Source organism: Zeus faber (assembly GCF_960531495.2).
Source record: "Zeus faber genome assembly, chromosome: 2".
NCBI lineage: Eukaryota > Metazoa > Chordata > Actinopteri > Zeiformes > Zeidae > Zeus > Zeus faber.
In genome coordinates, this window is record NC_137189.1 from 18649160 (window position 1) to 18666512 (window position 17353).

A 17353-nucleotide genomic window follows, 5' to 3' on the forward strand; every position below is an offset into this window, starting at 1 on the left:
TTTTTATTTAATTTTTTGTTTAAGATAAGACGAGCCCACGCCGCTCAGGGATGGCTACACGAACCCGAACAGGAATTGTACGAATACGATGAAAAGCGAATGGAAAATCCCGATCGTGTTTGTTTCACGTTCCATCTCCGACGAGGAGGACGGTGCGTGACGTCGCCGGACGGGCATGCGGCGCCTGCGCATTCCGTCCGAGCCGCTCGCGAAGACCCGTCGCTCGTTACAACCGCGGCGAGCGATGAGAGGTTCGACTCCGTTTTACAGATTCGGTTTGCGACGAGTCACTCGAGGGGGGGGGGATGAGTCGTTTGATTAGTTCCGCGGAGGGACTTCCGGTGAACGATCTGTTCTGTTGGATGCGGAATTCTCCAAAGAGGGGGGGGGGGGGGGGACGACGACTAAAAAAACAACCACATTAAAATCTGTCAAAATGATGGACTCAGGCGGGCTTGGTTTCAAATCTCTTACGTTAGTTTTCTCAGAAGGATTTATTTTGCCAGAGAAATGCAAGATCGTGAATGACAAAAAAAAATACCTAACGGTGTCGAATTTAATGTGATCTCGCGGAAATATGATCTCATATTCACAAGTATCTTTTCATGGGTATAATCGTGTGCAAACAAGACTCGCGTTGGCGTTACATTAGAATAAGCCCTTTATATCTGCGCCGGGAGTGGGTACGCTTCGGAGGCTGCCATGTTGCACCGCCATGTTTCTACAGTAGCCCAGAACGGACAAACGCATATACTTGCGGCCACCATAGGCTCTCCCAGACGCTTGGCTTGGGCAAGGTATTCAGTTGGTTGCAGCCTCACCACTAGAGTCCGCTAAATGCTACACACGGCACCTTTAAGTTCATCCTCCCATTTGAATGCCTTGTTTTGTTGGAAATGTATACAAGTCAAATTCGATGCGTATAATGCCAACAGGCTTGTAACCCCGTTAATTACATTTTTTAAATCTGAATTTTTATTCTGCCAGGTACGTTTGCATGTGGGAGGAAATGGTCACCGCGAGAATCGGGGCGTTTCTACAGACTATCCGCACTTAAAAAAAAAAAAAAGCTTAACATTCTGAAAAAACGACAATAATTTAATAATGTAGTTGAATATAAAAGTTAAGTTAAGAAAACAAATTTGCATATAAAAGAATATATAGTAAATACAAATGTGATTCTATGCACAGGATAAGTTGTCGGTATGGGTTTAAATTATAACGATGCATTATTTCCATGTATTTACCTGTCCTCGGTCATTCGAGCTTGTTTTGGGAACTTTTCTCTTTTACCTCCGCGAATCGCGGTCCGAACGCCCGGCTGCGGGTTCCGAAACGAAACGATCGACTCTTTTCCGGCTTTGACTCCCGGTGCCTGAGTCATTTGAAAACAGTGGGTCGCTACTAACGAAGCGTCCACGGGTCTCGCGTCACCGAGGACGGGCTGCGTGAAGCGGAATTGACCGGAGAGATAACGGGATCGCAGGAGTTCTTACCCGGGAAAAGAAGGGGGAGGGAGGGAGGGGGGGGGTGAACCACCCGTCGGTCTATTATTTATAGCGCCGGCCCGTTCTCGGGGACAGCGGCATCGTCCGTGGCCGTGGATGTAATCAACCCCGGTGCCATTGATCGAGATGGCTCCTACGACGCCGGAGCGGGGTGGCTCGCTAGCCGGCTAGCGGGTCCACGGGTTCGCCGGATCGGCCCCGCTCACGTTACATGGGGCGGGCGGAGGCTTAACCGCCCGCACTGGACTCGATTTTCGCCAGAGAGACGCACAGATTTGGCGAAGTTACCATGTTGACGATCCAAAATGGCTAACTTTACCTTGCTGGGTTAAGCTACACGTGACGTGTCGAGCCGCTGTCTATCTAGATGATTCGGACGCCCCGGTGAAACAGCTCCGGTGGGTAAGAGTGATCCGCTTTTATCCGGTGATTCATCTGGTTCATATTTTTCCCCCGGTTCGCCCTACGTACGGGAACAGGCGGTTCCCCCCTCAACGTCCAGTCGGTGCTTGCATTCGCCCGGCCCCCTTTTTTTTTATTGTTGTTATTTATTCATTTCACACCGGATTCAGTGTTTTTTTTTAAACAACGGCTCCTCCGCCACTTCAACACCCACGAGCCCTCCGCGTTAGAATGTTAATATTTGATCACCGACATGTCCGCTGCTCCCCCGTTCCCCCCCGTTCCCGTTATGCTAGCGCTAGCAAGTCGTGCTACGGGGCTTGGTCCTGCCTCCCGTTCAGGGCGGACGGTCAAGACTGGGACCAAGCCGGCCATCTGGGTCCGTTCTGGACGCCTTTTTATCCTCCCTTGCGAGTGAACCAGCCATTATTATTATTGTTATTACTATTATTATTATTATTATTATTATTAATAACCAGCTACGGTTTATAACGTTTCCCCGCTGAGGAATTGTGATCTGACCGATGATTGGCTGAAACCGGTATAAAATAAAAATAAATTAAAAAGAATCTGCCGTTTCATTGGTCAGGAGGCTTGGCCCCCAATCCCAGAATGCTCAAGCAGGGCGTGAGGGAGTCATCAAAATGTTATTAATAAGGGTGAATTTCATTTTCTTTTATTTTTTATTCTGGCTTCCATTGGTTGCTGCAAACTCAGTGTCCAGCTTTTTTTTGGGGGGGGGGGGTCGGGACGTGGCCACACTGATTCTGTTGGATTAATCCATTGGTCTAAGTCATGGAATATATTTGCAACATAACACTACATATTATACATTTGTCTCTTATTCATTACATAATGGGGGAAAAATTAGTCAGTTTGTAAGAACAATATCTCTTCAGAATTTCTTCTCTCGAAATTGAGAAATAAAGGTGTACGTTTTGCGAGTTGATCCAATGACATTTTGTCAGTTGTTCAGGCGACTTTATGGTGATTGTCGGATGTAACGTCACGCCAGATTTGTTATCCGGTTTAAGCAAAAAAAAAAAGTTTGTGGGGGGGGGGGGGGGGAGGCTTATCTTGCCGGGCGTTTTTTACGGGTGCTAACTTCAGCCCCTTCTCCCCTCTTTTCACAGCCAGTGTGCGTCAGGATGGCACAGCTCCTGGATGGCGCCCGCAACCTGGGCTTGGTCCTCCTCAAGTCTCTGCTTCGCTTCGTCTTCATGGTCATCAACAACTGTGTAGCCATCCCATCCTACTGTTTGTATTTGATACTCCTCCAACCGCTGAGAATATGGGACAGACCGACATTTTGGCACATTGAAGGAATTATGTTCAAATGGATGCTGGCCATGGTGTCGTCGTGGGGCTGGGTGGCGGGTTATACAGGTAAGAGACTTCCCAAGCGGTGTTCCATGTAGCACGGTGCAATATAGTTTTGTCTTTTTTGTCTCTTCGTCGAGGGGAGGAGTGACCACCTCTAACTGGTTGGTGTAGAATCCGGGAGTTTATCCGACAACTAATGAGGATGTTGATCCCTACTGGTCGCTTTCCAAATGTGTGGTTAGATGAGAGACATTCGGGAGCGCAATCTGTGGTTGAAGTGTTTGGAAAATCTCCATCCCTCTTTTGAATCTCCGGTTGGACGGAATAACACCGCAGAACTCATTTCCACTGTGAAACGCAGTCGGTGCAAACCTCAGCTCACTGCGATCCGCCATTAGTGTGCAGATAAATACGCGGGATTCTTATTTTGCGTAATTTGTTACTTGATATTAATGTAGAAACCGAGTAATAAATTGCGTATAAACACAGTGCCTACCAACACCTACGATATAAGGACAACCTCCTGTTTTATCTGCATTTGTTTGCATTCTATACTTCTCATCTGACCAGCCTAATGTCCCTGGGAAGTGATTTGCTCCCGTCGGCGGTGTTTGATTTCAATTGGCCGCAAAGCAAAATGCCTACAAATTACAGGGCGCCCGACATGGACGGCAACAAGCACCCTGATTAATAATGTAGACCTCTCTGCCTATAGAACACCTGGTTGGCCGTTGAGTAAACTGTGCTTGTTGCCGACCCTGGTGATCCTTGCTCTGGGAGGCGACGTTTGGTGGTTATTGACATTGTCATTACGTTAGAACAGAACACGTTATTTCCATTGTTGTAGCAGCGGAGATAAAAAGGCAGATTGATTAGTGAGACAGATTGATTGATTCATTTTTGTTTGTTGTTGTTATTGATAATGAAACTTGCCAGATCACATTCATCATTTTGAGGGGGAAGCTCTGTCATCCGGGCACACCTTCACACACCCGACACGCTCACACACTTTTCACAACTAGGTCAACACGTAGGGACGCCTCTCGAGGAGCAGGTGGGGGAGGGAGGGAGAGCTAGGGGGGCTCTGTTTCGTGATCTGTGCTCAAGGACGCTTTGACACGGATGGATCCCCCCCCAGCCCTCCGGCCTTTCTTTCTCTCGCAGGGCTCTCGGTCCGACTGGTTCGCATAGCTGTAAAATTCGCTGTAAGACCCCCCCCCCCCTCACACACACACACACACACACACACACACACACACAGACACAGACATACACATGCATGCACACGCACACACACGCACCCCATTCAGAACTGTATGTTTAACTTCGGAACATCAGGTTGTGCTCAAGGTCACAGCGATACTGAGGAACGATGCCTTTTTCCCCCTCTCCCTGCTCTCCAGATCTTACAACGTTATGTTACAACAGCTGTTTTAATGACATGGAGGGCTGTGGGTGTTATGCAGTAACCAAACCAAAAGGATAACTGTTGTTCACTTCCTTTAACTTGCATGCAGGGGATGCGCAAAAAACAAAGTCTCATTGATTATGGGAATATTTTGACAGTTAAGTTTGCATAGCAGCTGAAGGTGTAGTACGACTGCAGGTTGCCAGGAGGGTTTGCCCACTGAGTCAAAATTGTAATGCCGTGTGCATTTGCATGAAAACAATGTGTTTTTAAGTTAAATACTTGTTGTTTCTATAGCTTCCTGCACATCAGAGACAGAATTTTAGAAAGAAAAAACAAGTACTTAATCCTGTTATATCCCTGTTCGTATTATCCGTATATTATATAATGGCACAAGTTGCACGAGGGAAGCCATTGAAAGGCAGATTGAATTGTGAAAGAGGCTAAAAAATGTAAATGATGGAAAGAAGTAACCATAATTGACCTTTTAAATCTCAAAATAATTTTCACAGAAAGGATAAACATGCGGGGCCAACACAACACCGTTATTGCCATCATAGTATATAGCATATAACACAGAGACCGACCATCACAGGCCACATTATTTGAGTCTGCAAAATGAACGTTGTGACTCCATGTTTTATATCTGCGGTGGGAATAAAAACAAACAGAACGCAAAGATACACGTAAGCTGTGAAAGGTGAGTTGAGGGGAAGCCACCAACCACTCTTCTCCAATCAATAGAACCAAACGATTGCGAAGGAATCATGACCTGAGTCAAGCCCTGGCTTTGGCTTTGCCAATCCACACAGACTGCAGACGAGGTACTCTGTCAGGGGACTCGATTGCATCCGTTGATCTTCAAAGAAAAGTGCTTTGATTGCCAGCGAGGCGCTGTGGGCTACAACCTTCGAGCAATCTATTCCAGGGCAAGTCTGCTTGATAGGAATGATCAACTTCAGAGATCATTGTATTGTGGGGGGACTTTCACCCTTTTAAAAGACCCATTTCCAGCCTAAGCTTGACTAACTACACTTAACATGGTGAGTGCTTAACTTGCTTAGTTTGAATAGCTTATTTTCCTGATAGGCTTTAGATAACACAAGGAAGCCCTTCCAAAATGATAAGAACAGGCAGTGCAATATTTATCGTATCTATTTTATAATAGTAGTAGTTATTTTATAATAAACTTAAATACCACAACAGCCTCTGGTAGTCCTGCCTTTTGTTTGCATCCGTTGTGGGTGCATTTGATGGTGTAGTTATGCATCCAATGCAGCACTTCTGCCCCTGGTGATCTATATGCAAGTTTGACTTTATTGTTGCGTAGAGAAGCTTGCAGCGTGGGTGTTTTTTTTTTTTTTTGTTTTTTTTTTGTGAAACGCTGCTTAAATGCAGAAAACTCCGCCCACACGGTCAACAGAGTGATATAAACAACTGTTCCCGTGTGAGTTTTGTGCTGTGTAGAAGCTTCCCACCGCTGCTGCTATACGTACGTTGCACCGTGGGAGTTGTAACGCGGTGGCTAACTAGTCATTTTGTTGTTGGTTTTAGCAACTTCTCTCCTCCAAACTACTTCATTATCTAGTGGCTATTTTGGACATTTTGTATTAATCGCACCAGAAAGTAGATGATAAATTGTTTCGTTGCTCCATTGACGGCGGTGTGCATAATGTGCAGGTGCCTTTCCTAACTGAGCACATGCACCTGACACCAAATTCTGCCGCATCGAAAATTCCAAGTGCATGAAAGGCCAAGCGGTCATAACTCGTGAAGGTGTAACACGTCCAGTATAATAAAACACGTAAATTAGGCACAATGTAAATTAGGGATTTGGTAGCCAAATTTCACTGGATTATTTTGTTGCAGTGTTTCGCGATGCCCTAAAGGTAATATAATAGTAAGTGATCGATAGGGCGACATCAAGGATTCAAGGATGGATGACATGTTGTCAATTACCCAACCCGTGTTATAACGGATGATCTGTTTTTGCAACAGTGCCATCATAATGTGGTAATCTTTTAGTTTCACAACCCACTTCCTCTTGTTCTGCTCACTTGCCACTATATGGTAAGCACATACTAGGGCTGAATGATTTGGGCAAATAATCAAATTGCGATTTATTTATATTTATATATATATATATATATATATTATTTTTTTTTTTTAGACCAATATTGCGATTGATATTAAATATGCAAATTTTTTTTAGTTCCTTATTTTCTATATTATTCGCTAAACACAAGCAATTAATCTTTTTATAGTATGACCAACACAAAAATGCATACAGACAACATATAAACTGCTCTTTCCTGTAGGCCAGGCTGCTGTGTTATGATGAAATGAGATTAATTGATGCTTGAATTGATATGAATAACATATCTTTATGCGGGATGATTCGCTATATCGCCTTTAGGAAGAGCTGGCCCCGGACAGCCCGATTTGGTGGACTGTTCAACCTAAAAAATTAAACATTTTTGTTTTTAATCGCAGGCTTTGCAATTTGAAAATTGCGTTCTGTTAAATTGCGATGTCGGTTTGAATTCGATTAATTGTTCAGCCCTAGCACATACAGTAGAAACACATGGTGAGACCAGAACTGCAGGTATGATGCAGGGGGGTATGGAAAGTTCGGTTTTTGGTTGGAGACCGGCATTCTTGAAGTGTCCGTTTGAAGCAGCTATAGATTGTATAGGTCTTGAAACCTCAAGTTCTGTTATTTGTCCCAGACCTTTTCTTCAGGCTAAGCAAACACCTTGTTTACTTAGCAAATGAGTGGCTGTAAGGCCTTGCTAAGCTGCCCTTCTCTTCTGTGCCGGGACATATAGAGGCAGGAGACGCAGGCAAGGTCAGCAGAACACCATTGAACTGACCCTCCCTTACAGAATTAGACGCTCCCTCCTGCAACCTCGCTGTCCTGCTGCCGGGCTAACTGTGTCATCTCTCAAAGACAATTTCCCTAATGTATTCTATCTGACAGATGACCTATCTCTGTGATACTCTCGCAAGCTCCTCCCCGGCTCAACGCTGGGGACCATAGTCGAGTGTGTGTGTGTGTGTGTGTGTGGGGGGGGTGCTCATTGTGAAACAACTTTGCCTTCAGGGGGTACCACCACCACCACCACCACCTGAGTGACAGATGTGTCAGCTTTCTGATTTCCAGCTTTCTCCCAAAGCCAGGCTTGAGACCTAAATTGAACAAACCAACAAGTAGTCAACCTCTGTACGTGTAACTCTGTCTCAGTTGGCCACTGGAAAACAGACACACACACACACACACACACATATTTGTCTGTCGCATTTATATGTTTATGAGCAATAAACGACTATGAGTAAGACCTGCTTATCTGTCTATATTTCCGTTATCATTATTCCATAAGTCCAGAACAGGTGCGCCATGGTAGGCAGTAGACTCCATCCTAGTGCTCATGGAACTACTCGTGAATTTGTTAAGCAGTGTGTATGGGGACGCTGTCATCCTAGAATATAGGAGCGTCATGAGAGAACAGCGTTGGCACCATAGGGTTCACCTGGTGTTGTCAAATGTCCCCAATCATGCAGAGCCATTACCAAGACTCAATACCCAATTTTCATTAGGACTGGGTCACAGAGGTGCCACTTCAATTCTATAGTCCTCTTTCGGGCTGTTTTCGCGACCGCTCACGATATTATTGAAATGTATACATTTTCTTCTTCAAAATGCCACTCAATGTCACTCAATTTAGATAGTTATATACTGACTTCTGATGTGACTGCCTATGTTTATACTGACATGGCACATTTCTTTCACTGACACCATTTAAGAACTGTGTTAAGTTTTATGTTGGGGTGTGGTAAAAGTAACCGAAAGTCGGTGCTTTGGTGTAGATAATTATTACATAATTGTTTTGGAGCTGACCACAATCATTTTGTAAAATCCTTTAATTCCACAATCGTATGTTTCCACCCAGATGTCAAGGAAATTAAACTAATAATGATGTAGATTAGCTGTGTTTCCATCAACTGCCTTTCCAACCTGACTGATGAGATAGGTGTTTCCCTCATCAGTTGGGTTGAGGCAAATGAACTGTCTACACAAATGTGATGTTCCAGTATTCAATGTCAATAGACGTTTATCGCACCGCAGGAACTTTTTCATAGATCAAAGAACTTTTTGGAGGAACCATCCCTTTTTTTGTGTCCGCACTGCAGGAAATAGAAACGTTCGTAGTTCTTAGAACTCCGTTTTGAGTCCCCACTCCAGTGCAGGGACTAACCAGCACAAGAGGAACCTTCTGTGACGTAAGTGCACGATGACTGGTCCAGACGTAAGTCCATGGTCCGTCGCTGGTCCCTCGGACTGAGGACCGTCCGCCCTGTCGAGTCACACTGCTCTGGATGGGGACCAGCCCATGTACACTCAGCGGTAATAATAATTAAAAAAAACAAAACGTTGTATTTTTATTGTAGATGTTATTACATTTATTTTATTTTCCGACGTTAATTGAACAAAACAAAAAATCCCTGTGCACTGTCCTGAAGCACGCCATTGCCTAAAGAAAGTTGGAACAAATTTAAAATGACGTCTTGTAGATCTAATATGAGTGAACATCCGGCAACTGGATTGTTTATTTCTCGCCTCAATTAGTTCAGTAAAAGATTTTAGTGGACTGATAGGGTGGAAGTTACTAAATAAACACGGAACTCATGCTGGAACCCTGTTGTCTGACGTCACTTCAGTGCACTCCAGTGCAGTACGAATGCAACCAGAACAGCAGAAAGCCCTTGGTGGTATCTAGGTCTCGGGGGACCTCCCCAGTTCCTAGTTCCCCACAGGGAGACCCCAGAAGTGTTTGGTGTGAAAACGCAGAATAGATACCCCCTCTGAATAGGTAGATGTGTGTTATTTCATTATTTTAAGCTGTAACTATGACAGTGGAATGAAATGAACAAAAAAGACAAAATTGTTCATAACCCTAAAATTGTGTAGCGGTCTGGTTGTGATCAGATCACCAAAGGGGTTGTCGGCTAATCTTATCAACCGACACCGCGCTCCGTCGCCCATTCGGCAGCTCCGTGGGCGCGAGCATTGTGGAGGTATTTGCATGACAGTGGGAACTGTGGGGATTCCCTGGGAATGATTGCATAACAGTGGGATCTCTTCATCGTGTGGTTGATACCATCACTGGGGTTTTATACTCAGAGGTGTTGGAAGAGCATTGAATTGCAAACAACGCTCCCATTTGTTCTTGCCCCCCACCACCACCACCACCACCAAAACCATGAAGGCTTTGTTAAGCCACTTTAACACATAGCATGAACACTATTCATACATGCAGCTACATTCAGGAAATCTTCCGTCGTGCACCTTTTCACACATGCCATGATAATGCCGGAATAGATGGGGCAACCTGGGCAAGGGACAGTCCAGCAGAAGTCAGCCAGTGTGATCCCGGTCCGCACGCCCACCCCCCCGCGCGCCGGAGAGCGACAGATGGAGCAGCAGCGCACGCAGTTCATTCACTTGCGTGCACAAAGAGGGTGTATGTGGATGTAGCACACAAATAAAAATGCAGATTAAAAAAAATTCTGAAATAAATAAACAAGGCAATAAATATACAATTATATAAATGAGTAAATATATTACTGACCAACTGGGCTAAGGTGCCCCCGGTCCAATAACCCGAACCCAATGGTATTTTATCAATGTGATCATTTTTGACTTGTCCTACACTTTCTGCCCCTGGAGAAGGAATGTTCTGCACCTGTTCGCCTCTCCCTTTCCGCCCGCTCCCTCCGGTGCAGTTGCCGGGCAAGCAAAGCGCTTGTGCCCAATATCCCCGCACTGCGCCCCTAACTGTAAAAGACATGTTTAGAGTCTTAAGTGACATTTTTAAGGAGAAAAATTTTAAAATTGAATATGTCCTGTTTCCGTAGAGACCGGACATTTTTCGGTTTCTTGTCCCTCCAGCCGAGCACCACGGTTAAGATCGGACTTGCTTTTTTTCGGAATTTTTTTTTTTTCTTACCCAAAACAAATACATTTTAAATATTTGTATGAAATAAATATTCGTAAAAACCCACTATTTTTGCTTTGCCAATACCATATTCGGATTCGGCTCCACCCCTACTTCATGTGCTTCCATTGACAACACAGCCTTAACACAGCCATATCTGCATTTTCCAGAAATGTTACGAGGTCTTGGTGGGAAATTGCCGGAACAGATTTCCCGGAATATCGATCCCTGTTCCCATTCACACATGACCCCATGCAGGAACACTTCCGGAACATTGCTGGGAAAGACTGCATGTGTGAAAGGGGCTTTATAGTCGGTGCAAGTGAGCCGTGCGGCTCATGGCTGGCACTACCAGAGAGAACGAGTATGTACAGTATAATTGCACATTGCCGTGCCGATATTCTCCTGACAGACAGGGGGCGATATGCACAAATCACCAGGGGAAACTGAAAGAACTGCTGTAAACATTATAAAGAAGTCCCAAGGGAAGGATCTGAATCACCAGAAAAGCTGAATACCTGAAGCGCACGGTGCAGAGTTCCAAAACTGGGAGGTGGCTGCTGTCGTGAGCACCGCAGTGATATGTCATATATTGCGCGCGCACTAAACGACACTTCGGCTGCGGTGACTATAAATCAAGCTTGATGTGGCCTGAGCCTTGTTTGCCCGGCTGTTTTGTTTTTCCTTGTGCCAACATTTTAACATTTATACTACTTTGATAAAGTTTATTACAACTAATGTTTATAGTAGTAATATTCTATACTCTTCACAATTTTTTAATGAATGTGTAAATTTGGTCAAAAAAAGTATTTTGAGCCATTCAAAAGAATCGGATTGTCTGTGAACGACCCAACACTACAGTAGAAGCAGCATGGAGCACATGCCGTGGCCTTCGGTGGCGGGGAGCTTGGGGGTTCTACACTGTGTTTCCCACGGTGCGATCACTACACTCACAACATTTCACGCTCCCCCATGCAGAAAAAAATCAGTAACATCTGATTTTAGATTCTAAATGGGATATGAAATGATCGAATGATACACGGATATTCCTGCCTGTTAACCCGCCAACGTCCGGTACTTCAATGTGCTCCGCATTGCGCAGGTAAAGCGGCCACAATTATTGGGTCCAGTCTGTATCCAGGTTTCCTGTTCACATCAGAGCCAATCGGAGGTGGAGCTGAGTAAAACCAGTGTCTATTGCCGGGTCATTTGACCCGGGACTGAGACCCGGGTTATTCCTTTCCCACTGGTGACAAATGCCGTTATTTAGCGGGCGTTACCATGTTTTTTGTGCAGTGGGAGGGGGTATATGTTGGCACAAGCTTGGTTGGGTTTTGGATTTTATTCACAAGAATTGGGGAAGCACAGTCATAATTTCTCCTTTTGTTGTAGCTCGTTGCGTCACTCCCGACTCAATCCCGACACAACAAGATATTAAATGGTTTGGCAGCTCCGCACAGAGTGATCTATTCTCTAAACAAAGCAAATAACAACTCTCGATGTATATAATTTACTCAGTTTCCAGCTGCAGCGGAGTAGATTGCGGGTCGTTGCCAGCGTGTCGTTCTCACGACCCGCTGGCAAATGCCCCGCGAGCTGGTGGTTGGGAACCTCTGCACTAAAGCACATTCCCTCTGTGATGGTTGGGTTTATTTCCCACTTTCATCATCACATCAGTGGAATTACTTAACATTCTGGTCAAAGCCCAGACCAAAGTGAATTTTGTTACTGCAGCCCTAAAATATATATTATAAACATTATCGTCGTCTGAGAACAGTCCGAAAAGTTGTCGTATCTGAGCTCTGTGATTGTATGCGGGGATGTTTGGAGCGGACCGAGGGATTCTTTCTGACAGTGTTACAGCACACATCACCGAAAATCGTTCTTTCTTTCTTTCTTTAATCGCTCTCCTATTGCGGGAGCCGCACCGGGTTCGGGGTGGGCGGAGGGCGAGTTCAAGTTCAAGTTGTTGTTTGAGGAAGACCCGGCGCATCAGCTCCGCTGCCTCATACGCGCTTGCGCGTTGCCGCCCGGAGAGCGCCGCGGGCTGGGGAGAGAGCGCAGGAAGCAATGGCGCTCCTGCTGTATGATTGTCTGTTCTTGTCACATCTTTGTTTCTCTGCTGTACGATTGGCTGTTCGTGTCACAGGTTTGTGTCTCTGCTGTACGATTGGCTGTTTGTGTTGTGTCTTTGTAGGTAGAGGAAAACGGCCTCTGTATCAAACTGTGTCGAAAAAAATAAATCTCATGAATTTGTCATCGTGGACGATTTTATCGTGAAAACCATCTAGATCATTTTATCGCCCAGCCCAAATTAAACTTGCTTGCTATCTCGCTGCCGTTGGCGAGTGCTCAAATTGTGTTGTGAGCAGTTCACACCACACGCTTGTCGCTCACGGGAGTGCGCTATGATTTTCCTCGCATCTGGGGCTTTGCTCGGCGACCTCCAAAAACCTGATGGCGAGTGGCAGGCGAGGGTTCTTGTAGTCAGAACTTTTTGTGAGGTTTGTTTAAAATTTTATTGTGAATTGTTTTAAGGTTTATTTTTACACAGGAAATGATTTCTATCTTCTATTTGGTGTTTATTGTGCATTGGCAATTGTTCTTGTATACCTTTCAAGTTTTTATAACATTTATTTCAGTGAGGTTTATTGTTGTTGTTTTTTTTTTTTTTTTTTTTTTTTTTTTTTGTCATTTCTAGGCTTATATTTATGTTTTATCATTTTGTTTATTGTGTATTGTACATTCCACATACATGCTTTGACTTGACCATGCTTGGTTCCCCCCCCCCCCACAGTGACGGAGTGGGGCGACGATGTGAAGCCCATCTCCGAGGAGGAAGCCATGGTCATAGTCAACCACCAGGCCACAGGAGACGTGTGCACACTCATGATGTGCCTGCAGGACAAGGGCATGGTAAGGGGCTGTCAACCACACCACACCACACCACACCACACACACACTCACACACACATCCCTCTGGAAAGGTAAATGCAGCGATGAAGTGAATTTCCACCCCCTTTTTATCAAATGAGTCAAGCAGAAATCCGTGTGGGACATTGTTGAATGGATGAGTTGTTTACTAACTAACGATAACTAACTGACAATTCATTGCAGCATTGGTTGTTTGTACACTTGTTGATTTGACTTAGGAACGGCTGCTTTGAGTAAATCAACTTGAACATTGAAAACAAGTGCCAAAACTGGAGTGGAGGCCTTTTTTCAAGACAATTTCTAAATCCCTTCCATGGTTATTTCTGGAGTTAAGTGAGGAGTGTTTTTTCGCACCAGAAATTAAATTCTGGACACCCATCCTTGAACTAGCAAATGCATGTCAGATATTTTCCCAGAGATGTGTTCCAAGGGATACACTCCCTCGACTATCCAAACAACCTTATCACACTGGAATTTTTGAGATGTGCATGTAACTCACTGCGTTGTAGCATGTTGGTGATTGCCCCTTCCTCATTCCAGGCTCATTCACGACATTCTAAGTCGTCAGATCGCTGTACTGTTCACAGGGAGTCACAGATTACAAAGATATTTCACCAGCAGGAATCCCAGACTAGTCTGTCTGGTCTCCAAAGATCTCCAAATGTATTGTCACGAAAACACACCCGAGAAGTGACACCAGAAATGACGCGACACCATGCGTGGGACAGGATTATTTATTTTTTATCAAATTCTTGATCGCTGTAAAAAAAAAAAAAAACACACAAATAAAATAAAAATTGAAATAAGAAATATGTTAAAAACCTAGAGAAGAAAAGTAAAAGAGGTATGTTGTGTGTTTCTGGCTGTCCTTCTTGACCCCCACCCCCCTCATATAACACGCCCGTCATGTTTGGTAGTCTGAATTCTTACCTAATTACAGGGGGCATTACTTGGCCCCCTGTTTTTCTTTCTTTTGAAATGACTGCCTTCTCACATTATAGTGTAAATGACGAGCATGAGGCCCCTGTCTGTTTGTATCCTTGCTGTCACAAGCTAGGGGGTGCACCAATACTTTTATTTTATTTATTTTTTGTCAGCAGGAATGCCGCAATTTTCTGTTCCAAAAACAGAATGGGAAACAATCTCTTAAAGTTTCCCTGTTCCGCTCACTGTTCCATTCTTCTTTTAAATAAGAATGCTGTGTAACTATTGCATAGAGGCTTATACCGTTTTTACACCAAAACTGGCTCCATATGTGGATTTTTTTAAACGCGGGTAAACCCGTTAAAAATACTCGATTGACTCCCTTCCCATTGGAAGTAGACACCCTTCTTTTCTTTATGGTGTGTCATGTTCAACATCACGAACACAGTGGAAAAGGGGCGTGTCATGATGGAGTGGGGGACAATAGAAAGCACCATGGAGTGTCCATACCCGCACGGCAGCGCCCGATGCGCAAAGGGGGGGTCTTGAAAATACTTTAAAAATGGAATCTCATTGTGCCTCATACACTAATACCGTTTTCACCAAAATAAGCGGGTATACCTGGCTTTTTAAACATGGGTAAACCCACCAGCAGACGAGTACGCCGTTTCTATTTTCTTTCTGGTGTGTCACTTTTGACGTCACAAACAAGCCGGAAAAGGGCGTGTCATGGTTCCAGTGTGATTGGGGGGGACAATAGAAGCAGCACCTGCCCACACCCACGCACCGGCAGCGCCCGATGCCGGTCCTTCCGCAGTGTGGAGCAGAGACGCTCCTCCGGGTTTGGAGCCCGGCGGGGAGCGCGGGGGTTCTCCGCTGTGGTCCCCTCGGAGCGATCCCCAAACTCAAAACATTTCACGGCCCCTGCATGCGAGGGGGGGAAAAAAAGTCAATAACTTCGGATTTTGATTTTGGATTCTCAATGGGATATGAAATGATCAAATGATACATGGATATTCTTATCTGTAAACGTGCCAATGTCTGGAACGTCAATGCGCGTCGCATCACATCAGTAAAAATGTCTACCCGGGTGTCCTATTTACGTCAGAGCAGGTCGGAGGTGGAGCCGATAAAAACCTGTGACTATTGCAGGGTCATTTGTCCCAGGAATGAAACTTGAGTGTAACCTTTCCCACTGATAACAAATGCCGGGTGTTGGCAGGTGTTACCAGGTTTTTTTGTGCAGTGTGAAAGGGGTATAATGTGCGTATGTTTGTGAATCTGTATCATTCTAAATGGATGTTTCTAAAGCTATGTGCCCACATTTTTTTGATAAGCTTAGAGATGGAGAAGTAATTAGTCAAAATATAAGTTATTGTTTCAGAAGTTGACACCAAAAAAGGCGTCCTTATCTGTAGCACCCGATGGTGAAAGCGTTACTCTCGGGCTGCAGTAGCTGAGGCAGTGGATGCCGTGTTCCCTGAGGTTCACACTTTGGCGCAAGTTTAAAGATAAGTGGTTTGATATTATAAATTGAATGCAGTGGCTGGATGTAGCTTTCATGTGCACATGGGTGTCTTTTTCTGGTTTTGGATGCTCTCCGTTATAAGGAAAGTTAATATTTTCACCTCCATATATCATGGCATGGCACCTGGTCCCCCATTTCTCTCTGAAATGTCCTCTTCCTTTAGAAGCCGGTGGTGGAGAGAACTTAGACGTGAGATGGTCTTGGGTGGGAGAGGTTGGTCTGGTGACTGACTTGTGGCTCCAGGATATTACATAAGTCCCAAAATGTTAACCATGATAACCAATGAAGGAAATTAATAGTTGTCCGATTATTAGTAGTAGTTATTTACAATTTTACTTTGTAATGTATAATATTGAATACAGTATGTACCCATTTTCTACAAGTTGTGGTGCGCCAATTACTATTACAGTCAAAATCTGAAAATCGAAATTAAAAGTCCTTCGACTTAAATTTTTATCATCTGTATGAGCCCTGCATTTAAACTGTGTGCATGTCCGTGTGGTGCGTGCGTGTGTGCGTGCGTGTGTGCGTGCGTGCGTGCGAGCGAGCGTGCGTGCGCGTTGGGTGACAAATACTGAAAGTTAACGTCGAAACGGGAAAACGTCCATAAGCAACGTCTGCCCTGCCGCCTGGCTCTCACACAGCTTATGGGAACAGATCCAGAGCTTTTCTTTTCTCTCACTGCAGCTGCCTTTCACTTCTTGCGCGTGTCCGATCTTTGCATTCTAGGCCAGAAATGGCGGGCCCTGCCACCAACAATAGAAACATAATCAAGAGGAGCAGATGCAGGCACAAATACATTGAATGATTGGTTCTAAAAACGTGACAGATAAATAACGTTTTTTTTAAAGAAAATAATTCATTGATTTTCACCTAAATATCTAGGGGAAAGAAGCACTCGTGAAAGCTTTTCAAGTCATGACAAATGTAGACCCAACTACATTTGTCATGAACTTGTCCCTAGACCCACCTTATGAGATGTATATATCTACATCGTTATGTCACTGCCTACCCATCCCAGGGTCCAAGCCGTGGCTCTTTTAACGCACATGCAGGGGCCAGGCTACTGTACATGGCCGAGGCCGGCGTGATGATGGGAGTCGCCGAAGCCATGCTGCAGTAACATGATGATGGGACATGATTCACCTCAGCAAATGCATTTGCGGCGCTGCTTATCCTCTGGGTGCGTGACCCGGCAGAGTAGCCCCCTGAGCCCAAAACTGCTTCAGAGCATATCCGAACGGTGGCTCGGGTTGGGGGGCAGTGGATGTGTGTCGACTCAGCAGAGGGTGTGTGTGTGTGTGTGTGTGTGTGTGTGTGTGTGTGTGTG

At 44.9% G+C, this 17353-nt stretch overlaps 1 protein-coding gene across 3 annotated transcripts in view; it reads left to right on the forward strand.

Annotated features, from left to right (window-relative positions):
• Positions 1-1614: 1614 nt before the first annotated feature.
• The window catches only part of lpgat1 (lysophosphatidylglycerol acyltransferase 1), a 42947-nt gene continuing 27208 nt past the window's right edge, over positions 1615-17353 (forward strand). Inside the window, exons 1-3 of one of the 3 annotated variants that reach the window (XM_080024343.1) lie at positions 1615-1910; positions 3044-3296; positions 13435-13553. In XM_080024343.1, the coding sequence (XP_079880469.1) occupies positions 3059-3296; positions 13435-13553 (357 nt within the window). In that variant the 5' untranslated portion in view covers positions 1615-1910; positions 3044-3058. The remainder of the gene's footprint in view (positions 1911-3043; positions 3297-13434; positions 13554-17353) is intronic. The other 2 variants (XM_080024342.1, XM_080024344.1) reach the window with 2 other exon arrangements.